At 34.5% G+C, this 22,588-nt stretch overlaps 2 protein-coding genes across 4 annotated transcripts; both read left to right on the top strand.

Annotated features, from left to right (window-relative positions):
- Window positions 1-2,644: 2,644 nt before the first annotated feature.
- LOC126722942 (uncharacterized) lies at window positions 2,645-12,067 on the top strand. 3 transcript variants are annotated; one of them, XM_050426116.1, is made up of 7 exons: window positions 2,645-3,306; window positions 4,021-6,912; window positions 8,300-8,353; window positions 8,908-9,274; window positions 10,500-10,661; window positions 10,738-10,790; window positions 11,670-12,067. In XM_050426116.1, the coding sequence occupies exons 1-4, from the start codon at window positions 2,800-2,802 to the stop codon at window positions 9,163-9,165; spliced, it is 3,711 nt and encodes a 1,236-aa protein (XP_050282073.1). In that variant the 5' UTR covers window positions 2,645-2,799; the 3' UTR covers window positions 9,166-9,274; window positions 10,500-10,661; window positions 10,738-10,790; window positions 11,670-12,067. The 3 variants fall into 3 exon arrangements, with proteins under 3 accessions (XP_050282073.1, XP_050282066.1, XP_050282078.1); XM_050426109.1 differs by having other exon boundaries at window positions 8,908-9,269; XM_050426121.1 differs by having other exon boundaries at window positions 3,166-3,306; window positions 4,013-6,912; window positions 8,908-9,269.
- Window positions 12,068-19,877: 7,810 nt separating this feature from the next.
- Window positions 19,878-21,691, top strand: LOC126722962 (aquaporin TIP1-2-like). Its single transcript, XM_050426130.1, has 2 exons — window positions 19,878-20,372; window positions 21,021-21,691. Exons 1-2 carry the CDS (start codon window positions 19,989-19,991, stop codon window positions 21,396-21,398), a joined length of 762 nt encoding a protein of 253 aa, XP_050282087.1. The 5' UTR covers window positions 19,878-19,988; the 3' UTR covers window positions 21,399-21,691.
- Window positions 21,692-22,588: the final 897 nt, after the last annotated feature.

Raw genomic sequence — 22,588 nt, forward strand, 5'->3', positions numbered from 1 at the left:
CTCTACTCTCACACTAAGAGAGATGGCAATTAAATTGCTCATAGTCTACCTAGATTTGCAATTAATATACCAAATTGTGCAAAGTGGATGGAGGATGTTCCATCACATGTTTGCTCTATACTCCAAGCTGATATAGTCGTTTTGTTTTCATAAAGTTTTCCAATCTTTTCCCTTAAAAAAAATGTTACATGTGTAACATTTTTCACAACAAATTTTAGATAATAAGTTATTATTACTAGTTCTAATTTGAACTCATCACTAAAATTACATTTTTGTCCATTAGTAACAGCCTATCATTTAGGATTTGTTGTGAAAGTTTTGTGGATATAGCATTTTTCTAATGTTAATTAATCTTTTTTATCAACATTTCAAGGGTGACCTTGAGTTTAACTTATAAGTTGTCATAACTACCTTATAATCCTTGTGTATGTACGGGTGCAATTAAAAATGGTCACAATTAGATACATACATATAACACTGAAGCATCATATATTTGAATTGAGTCATTTTATATTTTCTAATTAGATATGTGAATTTGCATTTAAATATAACTTACACAACTCTAGAGTCAATTAAAATAACACTTAGCATAAAATTAGAATTGATTTAAAATATTCAGACACTTTGCTTCAAAGTATATGGCAATTAGAAGGACACGTTACATCGAAAATATTGGAAATTGAAAGGATACTTGTGATAAAATTGGATTGAACTTAAAATCTAATTTGAATTATTAATTGAGCTCCTAGCCTCCCACTTTAATATATTATATATGATATATGATTTCAAATATTAAAAGCATTCAACTCATAGTTTTAAAATATTCAATGTTTTCATAAATTTTTGGAAAATTAATATTCTAATAATTCAAGAATTCTTTTATTAAATATAATTTTTAACTAAAGAAAAGAAAACAAGAAAGGTTTAAGTGGTTTGCCCTATTTGTGATTGTCTAAAAGGCCTTTAGTAATTACATTTTTTTTACAATTATAAATTGTGTATGGAAGGACACGTTTTGGATCTTAAACCCAAAAGATAAAAGGATAAAGGCCCAAAAAGTCTAACACAATAAATTTGTAGAGAGTGGACTTGAAACTATACTGCAATGAGTTGGACAACAATCATAATAGGTTAAAGATGACAAGAGAACAAAGATAAATAAGTTTCGTGCATAGAAAATCTTCCTCGGCAAAGTTCGAGAAGAGTAGTTCTTGTATATATTTCTCTTAAACTTGATTACAATTACAGTTCTTATTGCTACAGTGTTTTTTCTACAAATTCTCAGATGATCCTCTTGTAATAGGGTATTTCTTCTTTATATTCTCTTGTTTTGCTTCATCTCCACCCTCCACGTGTAGGTCAAGTTGCTTGCTTTGATCCATGTCCCATCAGCACTCTCCTGAAGTCTTTAGGGGTAGCTGAAAGGCTGAATATCACCGTTCAGGTATCAGCTCCATATTAATACGGTCAGAGAGTTAATTGCAGAGCATTTAATGCAGTGGTAGCAGCTTTCTCTTAGATATTTCTTAGTTTCCCTTTGTCTTATTCTTTCATGATGTTTATCCTTACTAATAGAATCGTCCGAAGTGTTGCTCTTGATGGCAGATCAAACCTTCTGACCTTTGCTCTGCTTAGTCGTGGTGGCATTTCTCCTCGGACTACCTTCCCAAACCTTCATGGCCAAAATCCTTCCATACCCTACCAATTTGTATGTCTTAGCTAATGTCTAACTGTCCTTGGACTACTAAACGTCCTCGGACAAGGCCTAAGGCTCAATATACACCCCTGGGCCTTCCATCCCCACGGTGTATTACAATCAATAACCCAATATAGGATATATGTACACACAATGGTTTACTTATATGGGCCACTAATTACCTAAATTAAGGATAATTGATATGTCTTGATTCAAAGCTTAATAGAGGGCTATGACTAGGAAACGTACATAATAAAACATAGAAAGCAGATATATTAAGTCATATAAAACACATGTGTATTCTAACATTCCCCCTTAACACACAAAGGTGAAATCTTAGTTTTGGAATTTTAATCCCCTGAAGAAGACAATGACCATGAATAACCGAATTTGATGTAAAATGTACCAAGAACAACGAGGCATTTTATCGTGCAAAATGTTAATGGTGGCAACACACAACAATGATAGGTGATTGGAGAATGATTGGCTAATGACCAAAAAGTGGCTACTATGGTCCAAGGATGGCTATACTAATGGCTTGAGGAATATATATAGAAAATGACATTATGGTAAAGCATGTGAGCAAGTTGATGGATGTAGATTGAACCCAAAATAAATGAGGATGCACTAATTAGTGTGACTAGGGAACCTCAAATGGGAAAACAAAGCCCCAAATCATAATATACATGAAAAAAAGAGAGTAAGGAAGTGCATTCATGGAGAGAACTAGTTATGAAATGTAACCTAATATACATACAATGGTTAAATACATAATCAATTGATTATTTATATATAGTTTTACTCACATAAAATCACATAAATTGTTTAAATTTTTAAATAATAAACTTAAATATTTTTTTTTTTGAAAGCAAACTTAAATAGTTTTATAAATTAGCAAGTTGGAAGAAATTCCTCTAAATTAATATAGAGCTAATCTCTCTCCAAAATTCAGGGCGGTCCAGTACAACGGCTTTATGAAATTTGAGTAACACGAAATCATAAAAAAAAACGACGCGGCGTTTTCCTTTGTAAACTCATAACAACAACAGTCACAGACTCACAGCGGAGTCCTTCGCTCCTCTCTCCCTCTCTCTTCTTATTCAATGGACCCTCCGAACCCGAGTCCAAACCCGAAACCGAACCAGTCTTCGATGCGGGTCTTAATTCGACCACCCCCACCGCCACCACCACCAGCACCTCCGACTTCCTCTCCTTCAGCCTCCCCCAAAGGCCAAACCCCTCTCCCTCCGCCAGATCCTCCACCACCACTACCAGACGGCGTCGTTGTCGTCGGCTTCATTTCGCGAAGACCCGAACCCTCGTCCCGGATCATCAACCGGGTCATCGACGCCAACGTATTCGGGTCCGGCAACCTGGACAAGCCCTTGTTCGAGATAGACAGCGAGAGCGAGAAGGAGAAGGAGAAAGAGGAGGTCAAGGACTGGTTCAAATGGAGAAGCATCAGCTACTACCTCCAGGAAGATAAGGGGATTTTGTACTTGCGGTTTTGTTCAACCCGGTGCCCCGCCATGACCGGGGTTTCGGATCCCGGGTCGGGTTTCGAGGACCACGAGTCCCGGGATCTCCAGGGTTTGCTCTTCATGTTCACTGTGAGTGCTACTGTTTCTTTTTTCAATTTTCTTAAAATGCAATGCTTAAAATTGTAGCATATTTTATTCTGGGAGCAAAATTGAGCTGAACTCAAATTATATGTAAAATGCTTCACTTTTTGAAAAGTAGTGATTGCCTTATTGTCTATTGCAATGTTAAAGTTTAGTGCACGAGCAATTTTAGTCCCTGAAGTTTAAAATAATCTCGTTTAGTATAGACTAAAAATTGACATGTCATTACTCCATAAGTACTAGAAGCGATCACTTTAAGTTTGTTAGGATTAAAAACATCACTTTTAAAGCTTTTTAGGGACTAAAAGTGATCACTTTAAACTTTAGGGGCTAAAATTGCTCACGAGTTAAAGTTTAGGGACTAACCGTGTATGATTAGTATTGGTAAATTAATAGGTTGAAACTTGAGATAGGTTGGGTTTTAGTAGTTCTATAGATTCAAAATATTGCATGTCATGAATTTTATAGGTTTTGTCCATAAACCACCCTTTATTGGTAAGTTATAATGCAGCCTGTACTTATGGGGGTGCGGGAGTGCCGAGTGCCATCTCAGAATAGCTCATTGGCAACAAAGAGTTTGTGAGAGCATTGATTCTTGTTTGGAGCTTCCATGTTCAAAAGTTTTGTAGTATTTCTAGTTTTGATGAAAATGCAGTCTTCTTAAATTGTTATATCTGATGTTCAGCTCAATTAGCAATGCAGGTTTGCCATGTAATAATATATATTCAGGAGGGGTCACGCTTTGACACTCAAATTTTGAAAAAATTTCGAGTTTTACAATCAGCCAAGCATGCTTTGGCACCATTTGTAAAATCCCGAACCAATCCACCATTGCCTAGGCCACATTCTTTGTCATCGTCACGACCTACATCATCAACCACCTCCTCCAACAACCCTTCTCCAGGAAGAGCTGGTGGCACCTCAAGTCGTAATGCTTCAGCTATTTCTCTCATGTCAGGATTGGGTTCATACACCTCTTTGTTTCCAGGACAGTGTACTCCAGTTATACTTTTTGTTTTTGTCGATGATTTCTCTGATGTGTCAAATCCCTGTTCGAATTTGGAGGAGTCATCAGATACCTCCTCACTTAATCAGTCTTCTAGTTTGAGCAGTATAGCTAGACCAAGCATGCCTGTTAAAGGTTCTGGTTCTGTTATGGTGCTTGCCCGTCCTGTGAGTAAATCTGAAGGCAGTTTTAGGAAGAAACTGCAGGCATCTCTTGAAGCACAGATTCGCTTTTTAATTAAGAAATGCCGTACACTTTCAGGTTCTGAAACAAGTCATCATGGGTCAAGAAGTGGGGTTGCTTCAAATTCTGCACCGTTGTTTTCACTTGATGCATCAAGGGCTGTTGTACTGTTAGATTGGTCTACAAGTCAGAGATGTGAGTCTCTTGAATTTGCCATTGGCCTTGTGGAAGATGTCTTGAGTGGAAAAGCAACCTCTGATTCTCTTTTGCTTGAAAGCCATGTTCAGAATGTGATCAAAGAGGATATATTATCTGTAAGGGAGTTCATTTACAGGCAGTCTGATATTTTAAGAGGGAGAGGAGGCATGGTCACTAATACCAACAGTGGCTCAGCTGCTGGTGTTGGTATGGTTGCTGTTGCTGCAGCTGCTGCTGCCGCCTCAGCTGCTTCTGGCAAGACATTTAACACTCCCGAACTTCCAAATCTGGAAATTTGGTTATCTTCCAGTCAACTAATTTTGCATGGAGTGCTCTCTGCAAAAGGTGGATGTATAGATGAAACTGAAATTAATAAAAGGAAACCTCGTCTTCGGAGTACTGCTTCACCACAGGTTGAAGGATCTGCATCAAAAAATATGGATCCTCTAGATGTGGCAGTATCTTGGTTGGAATGTGGGAGAGGACTGAACACAAAATTTTCCACGCTGTGGTGCGAAAGAACCCTTCCAGTAGCCAAGGAAGTTTACTTAAAGAACTTGCCTGCTTGTTATCCAACTTCGCAGCATGAAGCTCATATGGAGAAAGCTTTGCATGCTTTCCGCTCAATGGTCAAGGGACCTGCGGTGCAAAATTTTGCAAAAAAGTTGGAGGATGAATGTACATCCATCTGGAAATCTGGGAGGCAACTCTGTGATGCTGTTAGTTTGACTGGAAAACCATGTATGCACCAGAGACATGAGGTCCAAACTGATCAGTCACTTTTAAGAGATGGGGTCAAGCCACATTCTAGTGGATATGTTTTCCTCCATGCTTGTGCATGTGGCCGTTCACGGCGACTACGAGCTGATCCTTTCGATTTTGAAACTGCAAACATTACTTCCAACTGCTCTCCAGACTGTGACAGGCTTCTTCCTGCTCTTCACCTTCCAGAATTAAGCAATGCAGGACCTATTCAGCCATCCTCATGGAGTTTGATACGTGTTGGGGGTGCAAGGTACTATGACCCTTCTAAGGGCTTGCTTCAGAGTGGGTTCTCTGCTACTCAGAAGTTTCTTTTGAAATGGACTATATTTCTAGAGACATGCAAAAGCCCAAATGGCTTAACAGAAGGTGTTTTGCAACATGGTTCTGTAACTAGGTCACGTACAAACTCCAAGGTTGAACTTATTGCGGATACAGATATAAAGAAAACTAGTTCTGTACGGTTGTACTCAGGAGATTTGCAGATTGGGGGTGAACATCAAAGCAAACCTTCAGAAAACATCAAGTCATCTGACGACACTAAAATCAGTTTTGGTAGAGGTCTTCCCAATTTTACATTGAGAAAACCATTTTCTGCAGTTGTTGCTGGATCAGCAGCTGCAGATTCAGGATTCCCTCCTCTCCAGCAGAGGAAGCAAGCTTCTTCTGTGTCAGATAAGGTTAAGCAAGGTAGGGCAAGAGATCGAAGTGTCGAACAGGTTCATGCAGCTGATGAACATCAGGGATCTCAAAAGTCTGAAGATATTTTAAATGATACCAATACTAATGGCTGCACAGATGGTGACCCCTTCTTACAGATAGGCAGTAATGTAATTCCTGTAAATGTGAATGGTGGGGGAAAGATCAAATTGAACCCGTCATTGAAGCATGTAATGGTTTATGTTGGATTTGAGCATGAGTGCCCCAATGGCCATCGTTTCCTATTGAATACAGAGCATCTCAATGAACTTGGATCTTCTTATTCATTTCTTGAAGAATCTCATATAACTTCATTGACCAACATTTCAGACCGTAATGTGATGAATCCTTCAAAATTGGGTAAAAATGGTGTCCGTGGTAAAGTTCATCGAAACTCAAATCTGATGAATGCTAGTGCTGTAAATAAGGAGAAAAATATGTATCAGTCGAAAGAGATAGTGGCTAATGGTAATCTAAATTTAGGTCGCTTGATACAGTTTCCTGGGTCAGGGGAGGAACAGAATCAGGCATCCCTCAGCATTTCAACACTTCCCAAAATTGTAAAAGGGCTTGAGGGGGGACTTCAGTCTATTAGCCTCGATGATGGTGGAAGTGCTTTCTCCATGGTGAATAGAAATTTACCAATTTACATGAACTGCCCACACTGCAGGCTCTCAAAGAATAAAAGGGATCCACCAAAGATTAAGTTTGCTGGCACAATATCACAGCTTCAAAGGATTTTTCTGGTACAAAATGTTGCTTATATGATTTTTTCTTACTTTGCCTTTAATTCTTTCGTAGTCAATATAACTTATCAAAAAAAAAAAATTTCGTAGTCAATATAATTCCTTGGCATGAAGAATATATCTACTGTAGTTGTTCATACAGTGTCAAATTGTTAAAAATATAAGAGGCAGAGTATTTACCATTCTCAGCATCCTGTAACCATACTAGCTAAAATTATATGCATGGGTAATTGGTCACCAAAATGATTCAAGTGGTTTCACATTGTTTAGTGCAAAAGATGGTGACACATATCTTCTAAGATTATTTCCAGCTAAAAATATGTAGTTGGGCCACCAAGATACAGCTGGAGAAGCCTTATGAAAAATTTACCGGCATTACTTAAGATTATGTCAGGGATGCTGTCTGTTTTCTATGTCTTGCTCCAATGAAGTTATTCAATTTTGGACATCTATCTCATAATAAACTTCACCAGATGGTTCCAAATTATTTGAAGTCCATATTTCTACCATCTTTTTCCTGGTGCATTAACTATGTTGAGAATTATATCATACAACACAGTGACAGACTTTTTGAGAAGAAACGCCTGCCTTCTGTATATTCTATGAACAAACTGTACTTGAAAGCAGGGACGGACCTAAGGGGGGCCCAAGGGGGCCTGGGCACCTCCTGGTCCGAAGAATTTTTTTTTGTGCATATATTTTTTTTTATTTTTGTTATTGGGCCCCCCTCCTCTCCAATCAGCCCAGCCCAACTGGCAACTGCCCAACCCAAAACTTTACAAAAACAAAGCCTAAAAAAAAATAAATAAAAAAAAATAAAAAACCTATTAGCTTGATAGTTACAAACCAAACACAGGGAAAAAGAAAAGAAAAGAAAAGAAAAAAGAGTGTCGAATTCTCTTTTCATAGATGATTGCATTGTAATGTATTATGAAACAATAGTATTTTGTATCTTTTGTCTTTGTTGGTAGATGATTTCATCTTAATGTATTAAGAAACAATGATTTTGTGTATTTTTCTTGGTTGATAGTTTGTTAATAATAAATGGATGTATATTTGGATTTTTTTTGCTTATACTCTGGCCCGCCCACGAAACAACTTAAAATCCTGGGTTCATCCCTGCTTGAAAAGTTATAGACAATGTGTTTTTGTCCAATTAGAAATCAGCTTAGAGTACTAGGGTTTACGTGTGCATTTATATCTGAAAGATTGAAAATGAAGGACATCACAGAGTACTCGTATACATTATGTTATGGAGAGTAAAGGGAGGAGGGGGTTGGGTAAAAACTTGAACTGAAATTTGCTGCTCTTTAGTGCTGTGCTTTTTTTTTGTTGATATTCTGTTGTCTTTATTGCTAAATATGTAATATATGGTATTTGCTTGTAGGTCACTCCTCCATATCCAATCATATTAGCAACATGCCCCACCATACAATTTGAGGTATGTCTCATTTGCTCATTATAACATGCATGAATTCACTTTATATATGTTAAATACACCTTAAAGTATTTCTTCATTGTTTCTAGAAGTTTCCACAGTACCGCATATATTGGAAATATAGCTTTCCTTTGTTTCCCCACATTATTTGTAAAGTTATGGATGATGTATTTTGCATTATGCCAGAATTTACTGAAGCTCTCTTGGAGGTTGTGGATTATTATCTATACTTTCTCATTATATCCATTTGTATGGCATTATCTCACCTTGACTAATGAGAATCCTTACAAGGGATTATTTAATAACACCAATGGCTTGTATTACTAATTGAGATTTTTTCGGAAATAAAGATCCTCAAGGTTGATTAAGTTCATCTTGGGTCTGAACAGTCTGTTATAAGCACTTGTCCAGTGTTTCAGTTTGAAAATTTTCTGGGAATAGTCTTGTTGGTACACACTTCAAAAAATTTTTTTTTTTGAACCTAAAATTGTGACTTAGATCTTTGTTGGAATTCTAGGTCTAGTTTTCCTCACGTTATGGCCTTCATTTACTTGCAGGCATCATGCCTTCCTTTATCAATTCCAGACAGTGAGCGAAAATTGCAGTTCAGCCTTGGATGCCGAGTGATCTTACCACCAGAGAGTTTCCTTACGCTAAGACTCCCCTTTGTGTATGGTGTGCAACTGGATGATGGAAGTCTACATCCTCTTAACCCTTTTGAACATCAACCAGAGTTAACTGCCTGGATTACCAAGGGCACAACATTGCAGGTTTTGTCCAAGGGCAGCGGTCTTGATGAGGGATTTCACACATAGTCAGATTTGCTGAATGTTAGAATATGGCCGCTACAATAACCAGCATCTGTGCTGATTTTGCAGTTTGCACAGGCAGATTGTGTGACCAGCTCATCTGAGCTCAGGTGAGGTAGTACTTTTTTAAAAAATTATTTATTATTCTGTGTGTGCGTGTGTCCTTGATTTTTTGCGTATCTTTCCTGTGCTCATCCTAGAAGTAGGGTTTTGGCTAAGTTTTCCTATTTTACTAAGTTTTCATGGGGAAAACATGCTTTGCTACCATAGAAAGATAATAGTGTAAGTTTAATAATTGATGACTGAGATATAGCATAAACCATTGATATGAATATGATATGCAAATATGACAAATCTTGAGAAAGTCAGACACAGTATGGCAGGATACAATATTACTTGGTGAAGTTGAAGTTCTTATTTTTGAAGACCCTTTATGAGTGGACTTACTTCCAGTATGTTCTCTACTGGGACTGACTAGAGTTCTAGGATACATTGAGCTTTCGATATTTTTCTTCTTTTTCGTTTCTTTATTTGGGCATTTCCTTTATGCTATTTAATTAAATTTTATTACTCATCAAACATATTATATGCACGTATGTATTTATATGCTAATTTATAATAAATCTTCAAGGATTTTCGTAGTTTTAACAATTTAATTACACAAGCATCCTATTTTTTTGGAGGGGAGGTTGGGGTGGGGGGGTTGTCCAACACCTTCTCCAATAAGCATTGGACATGTATAAATTTTTTAAATATTATTCTTAATATGGATTTTCTTATAGGATGGGTATAAGGAATTAAGGAATCCTTTTCATTGGCTTTTGAAATTGATAGAAGCCATTTCACAGTGAAGATTTAATTTTGACAAATCTAAAGGTGTACATAGTGCTAACTATTAAGTCATTTAATATACGTTATGATTAATAATCACTCCCTAATTGGTAGGGTAAGATTTTAAATAAGAGCAATGCTAGTACCACAATAAATTACACAAATTTTGCCACAACTTGCCATGCGGTGAGTTGTGAATGGTGAAAAAAATGATAGTCCATGTCAGTCCACAACTACACCACTCACAACTCGCCATGTGGCAAGTTGTGACAAAAGTTGTGTAATTTACTGTGGTATTAGCATTTTTCTTTAAATATTGTGGCACTATATACACCTTTAGATTAGTCAAAATTATTTCTTAACCTTAAAATGGCCTCTATCTATGTCAAAGCAAATAGAAAAAAACCCTAATCTATAATGTGGAATATTTATTGCGAGTATTGGAGAAGTAATGGTACCCTATAATGTGGAATTTCTATAATGTGGAATCTTTTGTGCTTCTGCTTCAGGGATTGCTGATAATGATGATGATGTTTTCTTGTCACAAAGAAACTTATGATTGGACATGTGGGAGGATATGGATTTTCATTGATTGTCATAATGTTTCATTTGGTGATTGGTGAACCAGAACCAGAAGACAGAAAATTTGAGAAATTCTAAGTTGTTGCCTGGTATTTTGCTTACCTAACTTCATTGCATTACGCATTGTTGTTGATTTCTCTATTAATTGTGCTACCTGTTAATCAGGTATATGACCACTAAATTGCTGGTGCCTCTGAAGGAAGCTTCCTAGCATCATGGTATGTACTCTACATCTTTCGTTTTCCCTTTTTGTAATAGCATGTGCTTGGTGCAGTACAAAGGTTGGGAAATAGGAATAAGGGAAAAGAAAAGAAGAAATGGAAAAATCCTAACTTCACCGCCTAAGGGTGTTTGGAATCACCACCAAGCTTAGAGACATTCTCTAATCATAACATTTTTATTCAAATTGCATTGCTTCAAACTATTTCTGCAGCCTCTTTTTAATAGGCATCAGGGATTACATTAAGGCACAATTACATCCCATAAAATCCTCTACAAGATTAAAGCTAAATTCACACTTAAATAAATAAATAAATTCTAGTTTAAAATTTTAAAAATGAAATCTGGAAGAAAATCTGAAGCAGTAAATTCTGAAATAATTTGGGTTGTGCTCCCTCCATCATCTGGATTTGGTAGACACTCAACATTTGAATTGATGCTCCTTGGAATGACTTGGCAGAGTTTGCCTTGTGATGTGCTCCGATGGGTCTGAGATAGACATGTATTGAAAATCTGGTGATAAAATGATCTGTAATTTTGAGTCAGTGGAATTAATTATGAATAATCATACTATATATGTTTATCATGCACGTGTTTTCTATTTTTTGTACTACAACTAAGCCCCAAGCCCTGTTGTTAATGGGGTTATTTTTAAATCTTTTTTGGATCTTTCTTCTTTTCTTAGTGGTTTTCAGCCACCAACAAATGCTTGTTCTCCAGAAAAGTTGTTTGGGCTGTGCCTTTTTTTAAGGTTGCTCGAAACATGCTTTTTAAAATACTGATTAACTATAGACTATGCTTTCTTTTACCAAAGCCATATCTTGTGGAATTGATTAACTATGCTTTTCATCTTTCTGATACTCTCTCTTTTGTGACAGTGCACATCTTCATTCATAGTCGCATATGAGGCTAAATTATGCACAGAAGTACACGAGAGTTGTGTTCCAAAATTCTTTACAATATAGAGGTATGGCAAAGCCATTTTATATTGGAGCAGGCTCACAAAATTCAAGTGGATGATTAGTATGGGCTGGCATCAATTTGGGAGAGATCCTAGTCTAATATCAAGCTGGTTGTGGAAAGCTGATCCTTATTTCGCTAATTCGGTAATTCCTAAGTTATTTTTGTAGTGATGTAAACCGAAATAATAGATGAAAAGCTGATGATTTCAGCAATTCAATGTAATGCCATACATATATTTGAGAGGAAACTAAAATAGACAGATGTAGTTCTAAATTTTAGTCACTGAAATGGCTCCTTCCATCACTTTTCATAATTATAGGGTTTTAGTATCAATGGAACATAAATCAACATTATGGATTTTGGGCTTTGGACTGGTTTCCTAGTTAGGACGTATCCGTGGAAATAATTACATGGCCTTATGAACTTTACAGTGTATTTTGGACTGCAATGGAGCTGAAACATAACTTCAATTTATGTTACATAATCAAGTCATGCCATTGTCATGTGCGACACACCATTCTTTTTTTTTTTGGTTAAGAGGAATTATATTAACAAAAACTAAAGCTCAAGCAGAGAAACAGGGCAAAGCCTGTTCATGTACAAGCCATTGGAATCAAAATCCAACAAAATTGATATGTCCACAGGAGGACTTTCAAAAACAGTAAACTCATCTTCTTGAAGACCTCCCATCCTAGCTAAAGCATCCACACAGCAGTTTGCTTCTCGAAAACAATGCTTGAAACGAATTTGAGGAATTTGCTGTATCAAGTGTCTACAATCATCCAAGAGATCAGAAGCAAAGATATTAGAATATTTGGTGTTCACAACAGCATCCACAATAGACTTTGCATCCAACTCTACCTCTACTGCTAATATGCTGCGATTAACACATAGATTAAGACAGTCTCTAAGAGCCCATAGTTTAGCAAGAAAACTTGTTGTAATTCCTATTTTTCAAGTAAACCCAGCTACCCATCCACCCTCTTCATTGCGAATCAAACCCCCTCCCCCATGTGCGACCCACCATTCAAAGCTATATATAGCATTAATGTGGAGAGTAGCCGGTCTACTCACGTGAATTTGTTGTGGCCATCTTTTTCATATGAACATGCCCTGCTGTTTCGAAGGCTGTGTAGACTGTTCCCCTCATGTTGTCTCTTCTCTCCTTCAATAATCACGTCTGTACTTTGTAGTGTATGGGCCCAGACTCCATTAGCCTCCAATGGACAAAAAAGAGACTCTCTGTAAGACGAGTCTTGATTAGCTTGTTGGGTTTAGAAGGTGATGAAAAACTTTAAATACGGAGAAGGGCTAGAATGGCCAAAGCCGCTAATTAAATTGATACTATTATATCCAATGTTTCATATTAGTTAAAATTCTAGTTTGCAATTTGGCTACTATGTAATTATTACATATTGACTAATTTCTGCTGATAGTAGAGGTTATTTTCGTGATAAGATTTGGTTTTTTGGTAAGGTAATGAGATTTATTGACACTTTCTTAATGGTGATCTCTCTCTCTCTCTCTGTATTAAATATTGGTATATAAAGAATGTCAATTATATAATTTTGCAAATGAAATGGCATAAGTCTATTTTATTATGTAACGAAAAGTTATATAAATCTATATAGACTTCGTGTGTGTTTGGATACCGCTTATTTTGCTGAAAACTGAAAACAATAAAAAAAAATAATAAAAAAGTTACTGTTCACGCTTGGGTTATTGTTCATTTGCCTACTTGCATTGTTCATGGCATGAACAGTGCAAGCGTCGCTGGTCCTTAAAAAAAAAAAAAAAAGGGCCAAAAACACATACACATTTGATGCAAACCAAATGAACCTAAATTCGTTTGGGAGCTGATGAAAGTTTCAGCTTATTTTAGTTTTTAGCTTTTTTTTTTGTATTATTTATGAGTTTCACTTCACTTTTTGGTATTATTCATGAGTTTTATTGTACTATTTAGTTAATTTTTGACTTTTATTTTATTTTATTTTTTTTATACACTTTTAGCAAAAAATTTTCAGTTTCAACTAAATAAAATTCAGAAACTGTATGCTGGAATATTTTGATATTATAATTTTTTGTTCTAATAGCTTAAAGTGCTAAACTGAAATGATCACTAGAACGGAATTAATAAATTTAGTTAGAAACTAATTAGACTTTGTTTGGTATTTTGGAAATTGGAGGGAATAGTGGTAAGAGGGAGAATTGAGTGGAGGGAATAGTCGTAAGAGGATGAAGCAACTAAAGGAATATGTTAATTTTTTAATATTTTTTATAATCTTTCTATTAGGAGTTTGGTTGCTAGGCTGGCTTAATCGTATCTCGTAAAATAGAGGACAAATTTGTTAAGAATGTCCAACGGTTGAGATAAAATACAACTGCACATCTTCCCCAGATCGATCTTGCAGGGAGCTCTTTTGGTAACACGGTGCACTAATCGTAGCACAATAATTACTAGTACTTTTTGTTAATCTTTCCAAGTTTTATATCATTTTCAACTGATTTATGTATCCTTCCTAATTGGCCACACTTATCTTTGTTCAAAGTTCAACCACTCCATTATGGTAAAGAAACCAGATTGGACCTAGCTACTAAAGTTAGGAGAGAGACGTTTGAAAAGCCTGTATCATCTAGTATGGTTGTAAAGGTTGTTGAGTTCTTAATGCTCTGAAGGAGGATAGGAATAGCCTTGCTCCCCCATATTAAGGTTATAAAAAAAGTAGGTTAAAAGGGAGTTCATGAAAAATAAATAAAAAGGACACCAAAAAAATTTCACCAATCCCCTTCTAGCTCTCACATTTGTATTGCAGTACGAGAAATGATATGAGCACAATATTTTCATTACGATTTTGCAATAAATCTTATGTGATAGGTTGTTACTTGATTTTACTGGTGGACAAAAAGGTAATTTCGATAGCCGGTTCAGATTAAAAACAATAACAACCTGCCACATAAAATTTGTTATAAAAATATTGTAAAAATGTTATGGATATAACACTTCTTTTACCATAACACGCCAATTATGTAAATACTGATAAGAGGGGAGTGAAAAATTTAGTGGAATTTTGGGTGCTCATGGCACTGGTCAAAATTAAAAATGGCATTACAAAGGGTAAAAGACTCTTGTCAGTTGTCACCAAGTTTTAGTGTTTTACTGATTTTTTTTACACGTGTTTTTGTGCTATGGTGAACCTAGTCGAGCAATATCTCAAGTGTTATGTGTAAGATGTGAAGAATTCAGTGATTTTTTTAGTGTATGTGACAACTGACAAGACTGTTACAACTTACAAAGGACAATGAATGGTAATTACATTCAATCTTGGAAGTATTGAATATTTGAGCCAACGGCAAAGTACAAGCTCTCTTTTTGTGCTTTCAAAACACAATATATACTTAATTTCTCATTTAAAATATACAATAAGCTTAGGAATACACTTTCTTTCATTTTTTTAAGAAATGCTGTCATAATTTATTATGATTGTTGTATAATAGAGGTAGTATTAGTAGTCAACCTATATAAAAATGATGTTACTTCAATCATAACTAATTATCATTATAACAAATTTTTGAATTTTTTTTTGTGTCTATATTACTCATTAAAATATCTAAGAAAATTTTCTTGAAATCGAACTTTACTTAATAGGATATACTACACTAAACCGCAATATAAAAGAGTTGTTCCTGCAACATTGACGGGCCCGTAAATAATTGTGAAATGATGTATGGATTGAATATGTACAAAAAAGTATTAATCACAAATATAGCAATTTTTTTTTTTCCAGTTAGTCAAGCCAAATAATTTATTACTTAGAATTTAAATGTTAGATAGCAGCATAGAGATGCATTTTTATTTGAAAAAGTTTGTAATTTATATATGTCACTTTATTATCTTTTTCTTTTTTACGCTAATATTGTTGAAAAGGGCAAAACTTAGGTACAGTATTTAGGTGTTGTTCCTTAAGTTCTCCTTTTAAGATTATGTCATGTGGATTTTTCTTCATGGGATAGAAGTGTATTTTTTAGTTAAATAGCCACATGACTAAATCTTACGAAGGGAATCTAAGGAATAACACCTAAGATACTGTACCTAAGTTTTGTCCTGTTGAAAATGATTGAGCCTCGATCAAAATTGCCTGTCACAATAATACCAATATAGATGCCGTCCTTGTACCCTTTATGTTTCAAAATATGAAAATAATTAGAGATCATTAATAATCGAGGGTTCAAGTGATAGCTTAGTGGTAATTGTATCTTTTGTGATGTTCCATATTTGTGGTTTGAATCCCAATTCTTCCTTCCCCACTATTAACCTATCTAAAAAAATATTATCACTAATAATCTTATCCATAAATTGTATAATTACTTTTTTTTTTCAAAATTTAAAATTATACACCATGAGTTCATGAATTGGATAGTAATAAAATCTAATTAACATGAAACTAGCTATGTGTGTTAAGAACAAAAAGAGCATATTATTAACAATGTCATTTTCAAAATATTAATCCAATAAAAAGTCATTGAGTGATATAATATTAAGAAAGAGTTATAATATGTATAATTTGATTCTAATTTTGTATGTATTTTCAATATTAAAATTTTTTATTGCCTATAAAAGAATGATTGGATCTATCTTTCAACAAATCATTATTGAATTACATTGTCTCCTTATATTCTTCATATTTGCAAAATATCAAAATTATTAAAGCTTAATAACTATCTCATCTATATAAATTTCAATTTTTTTTTATTTTTTATTTTTTATTTTTATTTTTATTATTATATATAATTTAAAATTATACAAAAATATGAGTTTGTGGATCACTTTGTCAATACAACCGATTAATACAAAATTTGGTGTCCTATTAAGAACAAAGAGAATGTGTACTCCAATAGTGGGATTTTGAATTATTAATACAATAAAAAAATTAAGTAGTGTAAATGTGAAACATTAACAAATAATTTTAGCACATGAAGTTTTCATGCACAGTATCAAGTTAGTTTTATTATAAAAAGGTTTACAAGCTCACTAAATAGTTTACAAAGCTAATACCACATCAGCCTACGTAATAATTATTTTGCCAGCTCATTTACTATTACTAAGTCAATCGATCCTCTCCACTCATTTCACCTTTGGTGTGACTCACTCACTATGAATAGAGCTCTGATGGTTTCTGTCTCGTCTTTGGTTTCAATGAAGAAACTCTACCATGTATCGGGTGCATATATCTATAGAGCTCACCTTTATGTGAAATGATAAATACATGCACCCGATGCGCATTTTAGTGACTGCATATATGTGTGAAAGGAGGCACATGTCACATTGTAAACTTCATGTGCTAAAACCCACAATAGCCCTAACAAGTAAAGGTTATGCTAACAGATACCTTTAGGACAATAGTTAATAATTCATTTTAGAAAAATTTTGATACTACTTTTATGATAAATGGAAAAAATTGTCAAAACATTAATTTTTTTTTTAAATGAATTGTTAATCATTACCTTAAGAACATCCGTTAACATTATCCAATAACTAATATGGCATCCATTAACATTATCCAATAACTAATAGCATTGGAAGAAGCACAGTCTTATTTGAAATTTAATAGTCTTCCTCTTCGCTTTATTTAAAAGTCTTAAAAGCTGTTAAACTCATCCAAGCGTGTCACATGCATTTGGGCTCCACAAATCCCGTGGTGATATCCCACCACTGATTTTATAGCTATAGCCGCTCATGTAAATTCTTAAACCAGTAAATCAGTTTAAGAGTGGAGACAAAAAAAATGATCAAATAAGGATAGTATCATAGCATGACTGTTACCGTTTGTTTAGGAGGAGGGTATAAAATGAAATGGAAATGAATGAAAAGAATAATTTTAGAATTTTTTTTTCTTCTTTTATTTGAGAGTTTTAATAGAGGAAATGAAAAATTCATTCATTTGTTTGAGAGTTTAAGTGGGAGGAAATAAAATGGGTAGAAGGGACATTTACTCATCTCTATTCTCTCAAAATCTCAAATTTTCATTCCCCCAAATTTGGGAGGAATTGGAGGGAATGCAATTAGATTTAATAAATTTTTTTACTAAAATTTCCAAAATATACTTATATATTCAGCTATTTGTTTTTATAAAAATGGTCTAATAATAATATTGTCATAAAATGATTTCATTCATTTCCCTTTATGTTACTCCTAAACAAGGTTACTTACCTTTCATTCATTTCCATTTCTTTATTTTAAAACATTCAAACAAGACTACTTAATTTGATTCCATTCATTTCTCTTACTTAAACACATTCCATTTCATTTCATTCTTTCATTCCTGTATGATCATTCTATTTAATTCCATTTTGAACCCTATGAACTCCCAAATGAAAGCTTAGAGATGAGAGACGAAACATAATTGAATAATAATTGAATAGGGGTATTTTTGTGATAATTGAATGGTGGTCTTTAATGTAATGTATAACTGTATGGTTCTAAATTTTGTACAGGCCCACCAATAATTTGCCTTTTCTTATTGCACAAGGTGATATAAATTGGAAATAGGTTCATCTAGATGACTGATATGAGGAGCAGGAAAATTATTAGTTGGGGACTATGCTACATGTGGATGCCGTCTCAAGATGATTTCTCCTTTTCAAAAAGCAATTTTGTTTGCTTCTTTGATGGGTATGGTTCATACGTGCATGAAACATCATGACCCAGTTACCTTTTAAAATTATAAGAGCCTGAAAGTTTTCAGCATCATTTCAACACACATGCTAAAGACAAGATGTTTCTTAAATCATTGTCCTGGCACTGTAAACCAAGCTTTGCAATTGTAGAATCTTTCTTTGACGTAGCTTCGAGATTATCTTCTATGTCAGGACAATAATGGAACCCTATTTATGAATGGATTTGCTTTTGATGTGTTATTGATTGGGCCACAAAATAAAAAATAAAAAATGATGTGTTATGTTTATGTTTCAACTGCTAAAGAAACAAAGGCTTTCTATATTATTGTCAACCAAATCAATCTTGAAATTCTTGGACGTCAATTTAATTGGATCACACTCTTGTCTTGAGTTATAGCATATAGTATATAATTTTATGATGTGGAAATAATTATACTCATTCCTGCATCACAATTCTGAGTAATATAATACTTGAACTGAAAATTGACAATGGAATAATTTAATCAACCAGCTAGAAAGTACTAGAATGGCTTGATAAAAATTTACACAAAATGTCTGGGTACCTTTTATATCTTTCATTCTTCATTCCATTAGACTAAAAAACAAGTATCCAAAAACAAAACAAAGAAAATTCCATTATTTTCAAAACCATAAAAGCTAAAATCCTCACAACATTTGAATATAAGCTAGTTACACTTTATTCTAAAATCTAATTGCATGAATTTTATGATTTTTCTTGTTGAAAACATTGACAGATTTACTCATCAATTAATGTCAATACAATAATAAAACCATAAGCTTAAAAACAATAATTTTTTCAAAACCTTTTTCACAATTATTGAAGTAACATGTTAAAGCTAACATTAATAAAAATGATATCAATAATAGATGTATACAAAAATAATGTTAGTCCAATAACAATTTACCTCATAGCAGTTACATGTGAGAAGGATTATAAAATATTTTGTGTCCAATTAACATTACTCATACTTAAAATTAACCTTCTGTTATTAAAACCTAATACGTATAACAAAACATTATGATTGCCAAGAGATTTTTAAGTCTTAATTATTTAAGGTTGAAACCTCTTAGTGTTTTTAACTAAACATTTAGGTTTTAAATTTCTTGTTATCTGTTGTAACTATCCAAAAAAAAAAAAAAACATTATAATCAGAACATAAATTACCTTATATATATGTACCCTGCCCCTTCAAGAATCAAGACCTTACTAGTTACTAGAAAAAAGTCGGCAGAACCCATGATGCCCACGTGTCATTCTCACGGCGTTTTGGAGGGGAATGCTGAGCTGTATTCATGAGTTTTGATATCCACCAGTCAAACTAAAAAAATTCCACAATTTTCATTTGCTATTTTAGGTTACCGGAACTGGCTATAGCAAGTTCCACCTTCCCAGACGGCCTTCAGAAATTTCAATATAAAGTTGTGACTACCACATAATAATAGCTCAATCTTGCAAAATTGATACTAAAAATAGAGACTGTGTTTTGGTTTTTTTGATTGATAAAGAGTAGCCGTCTGATCTTTTGACTTTGACCACAATGCCGATCCGTGGAATAGCAATCGGACGGCCAGAAGAGACGTATCAGCCGGATGCACTAAGGGGTGCATTAGCTGAGTTCATCAGTACACTAATATTTGTGTTTGCTGGTGAGGGTTCTGGCATGGCCTATAGTAAGCTCACTGAAGATGCCTCCACCACACCTGCGGGGCTTGTAGCCGCCGCGTTGGCACATGCTTTTGGCTTATTTGTTGCTGTGGCAATCTCCGCCAACATCTCCGGTGGCCACGTCAACCCGGCTGTCACCTTTGGCGCCTTCCTTGGTGGCCATATCACCCTCGTTAGCGGTATCCTCTACTGGATTGCTCAACTCCTTGGCTCCACTGTAGCATGCTTGCTCCTTAGGGTATCCACTGGTGGCTTGGTGAGTAACGTTTTATTTTTAGCCCACTCAAAATATCATGTACATAACGTACGTAACATCCTTTTAGTCCATAGTTTTAGAATTTTTAACACTTTATTGTTGTTGCTCTATTTGATAAAATACTTACGTTAAATTTTATATTCTACCCACTATAGTATCTCATGTGTATAATTAAAAGTAAAATGGATTATAATTGATGAAATATAAAGTGAAATAATAAGTATGAGATAAGAGTTTGGGGGGGGGGGGGGGGTGGGGGGGGGGGGTAAATTCTTAGAAAGTTATAAGTAAATTTTTTTTTTTTTTGAGAAACAAACACACACAAGAAGAAGAAAAGAGATTTTAACACAAATACACACCACGATTCCACTCAAAAGTCATGATAACTTTTAAAGGAAGGAGGGGCAAGTTATACTACACACAACACACTCTTTTAAACAATGTGGGAAAATTACCCATTCTTTTTTTTAGAAACAAACATACACACAAGAGAGAGGGAAAGGGGTTCTAACATAAAAGCACACCACAACTCTACTCAAAAACCATAATAACTTTTAAGGGAGGGTGGGGTAAGTTATACTGCACATAACACACTCTTTTAAGTAAATTTTGATTGTTAATTAATATGAAAAATGAAAATTGTTACAGACAACATCGGCGTTTTCGTTGACAAAAGGGGTGTCAGTGTGGAATGCACTCGTGTTAGAGATCGTGATGACATTTGGGTTGGTTTACACAGTTTATGCGACGGCCTTGGATAGAAGAAGCAAAGGAAATATTGGGATAATTGCACCAATTGCAATTGGTTTCATAGTCGGTGCCAACATTTTGGCTGGTGGGGCTTTTGATGGGGCATCCATGAACCCAGCAGTGTCATTTGGGCCAGCTTTGGTCAGCTGGGACTGGAAAAACCACTGGGTCTACTGGGTTGGGCCTTTGATCGGAGGTGGAATTGCTGGCCTTGTGTACGAGTTCTTCTTCCGCACTAATCATCACCACGAGCAATTGATAAGCTCAGATGTTTAGAGAGAGAGAGAGAGTAATATTAAATGCAAACGTATGGTCATTTGGACCAAAGGCTATGTAGCTTGTCCATGTTCTTGGTATTTCATTATTTTTGGGGTCTTATTATTCCTTTTTGTTTGTTTGCTATGCTTTCAATTTGGACATTGTTGATTTTAGCTTCATTATTGTCGATATCACCATCTTGCAATTCAGTCATTTGGAGTTTTGGACAACGTTATGCAACTTTTGGTTGTTTGGACCCACTTCTTGTTGATGTTATTCACTTATCTGTATGTAAATTGGTTTTACGTGAATCTTTTCTCTGTTTAGTTTTTGTTTTGTTTGCTTTCATATATATTCCGTTGGACAATGTTGACTGTTTGATTTCACTATTGATATCACACAAGCTAGCCTTCAATCTTCATTGCCTCACAAATAATGCCATTTCACAAAACATTATATGAATGACAAACCACACCTATAGTAGTTCTAACCAAACAATGCCATGAAACTCAGGCAAGAGCAAGACGAAATTACTATTCTTTCACAATAATGGCCAACAATATCCTAAATCAATGCAATAAACACAAGAATGCATATATCGCTGCATTTTGTTCAAAGAATCCAGACAAAAAAGAAGTAGAAGAATAAAAAGATCAAAACAACTTAATTAATCCTACACATACAAACTATTTTATAAACTGTTAATGTAGATTTAACATTTTTCAAATAATTATTAATAAGTAAAAATGTGATATTACTGGTGAACCCAGATTAAAACTAATAAAAATTTGTCAAATATTGAGTTTTGTAAAAATATTGTAAAATAATTTGTGACTGTAAAATTACTCAAACAATATCCACACGGTCACGCATTCTTAGGGTGACTTGGACAACTCCGATTGGCAGTTAAATGTTACCAATGGCAAAGGGATTGTTAAACTTTGATCACAGTGACTTATTTGATTTTGGGGTTGTTTGGTTATAGGTTAAAAAAAAAAGTACTTAGTATTATTTTTTTAATAGTTACAATTTATAAATGTATTTAGAATGTTGACATGTGCTTTAATGCAATGAAAAGTGTTTTTTTTTTTTAAAAAAAGAAAAAAGAAAAATTGGCAGATTCTTCAAAGTCAATCTCTCCTCATATATATATATATATATATATATATAATTATATATTAGGGGCAAAGCACGACTTAAGCTTCACA

This window comes from Quercus robur, chromosome 1 (assembly GCF_932294415.1).
Source record: "Quercus robur chromosome 1, dhQueRobu3.1, whole genome shotgun sequence".
Lineage (NCBI taxonomy): Eukaryota > Viridiplantae > Streptophyta > Magnoliopsida > Fagales > Fagaceae > Quercus > Quercus robur.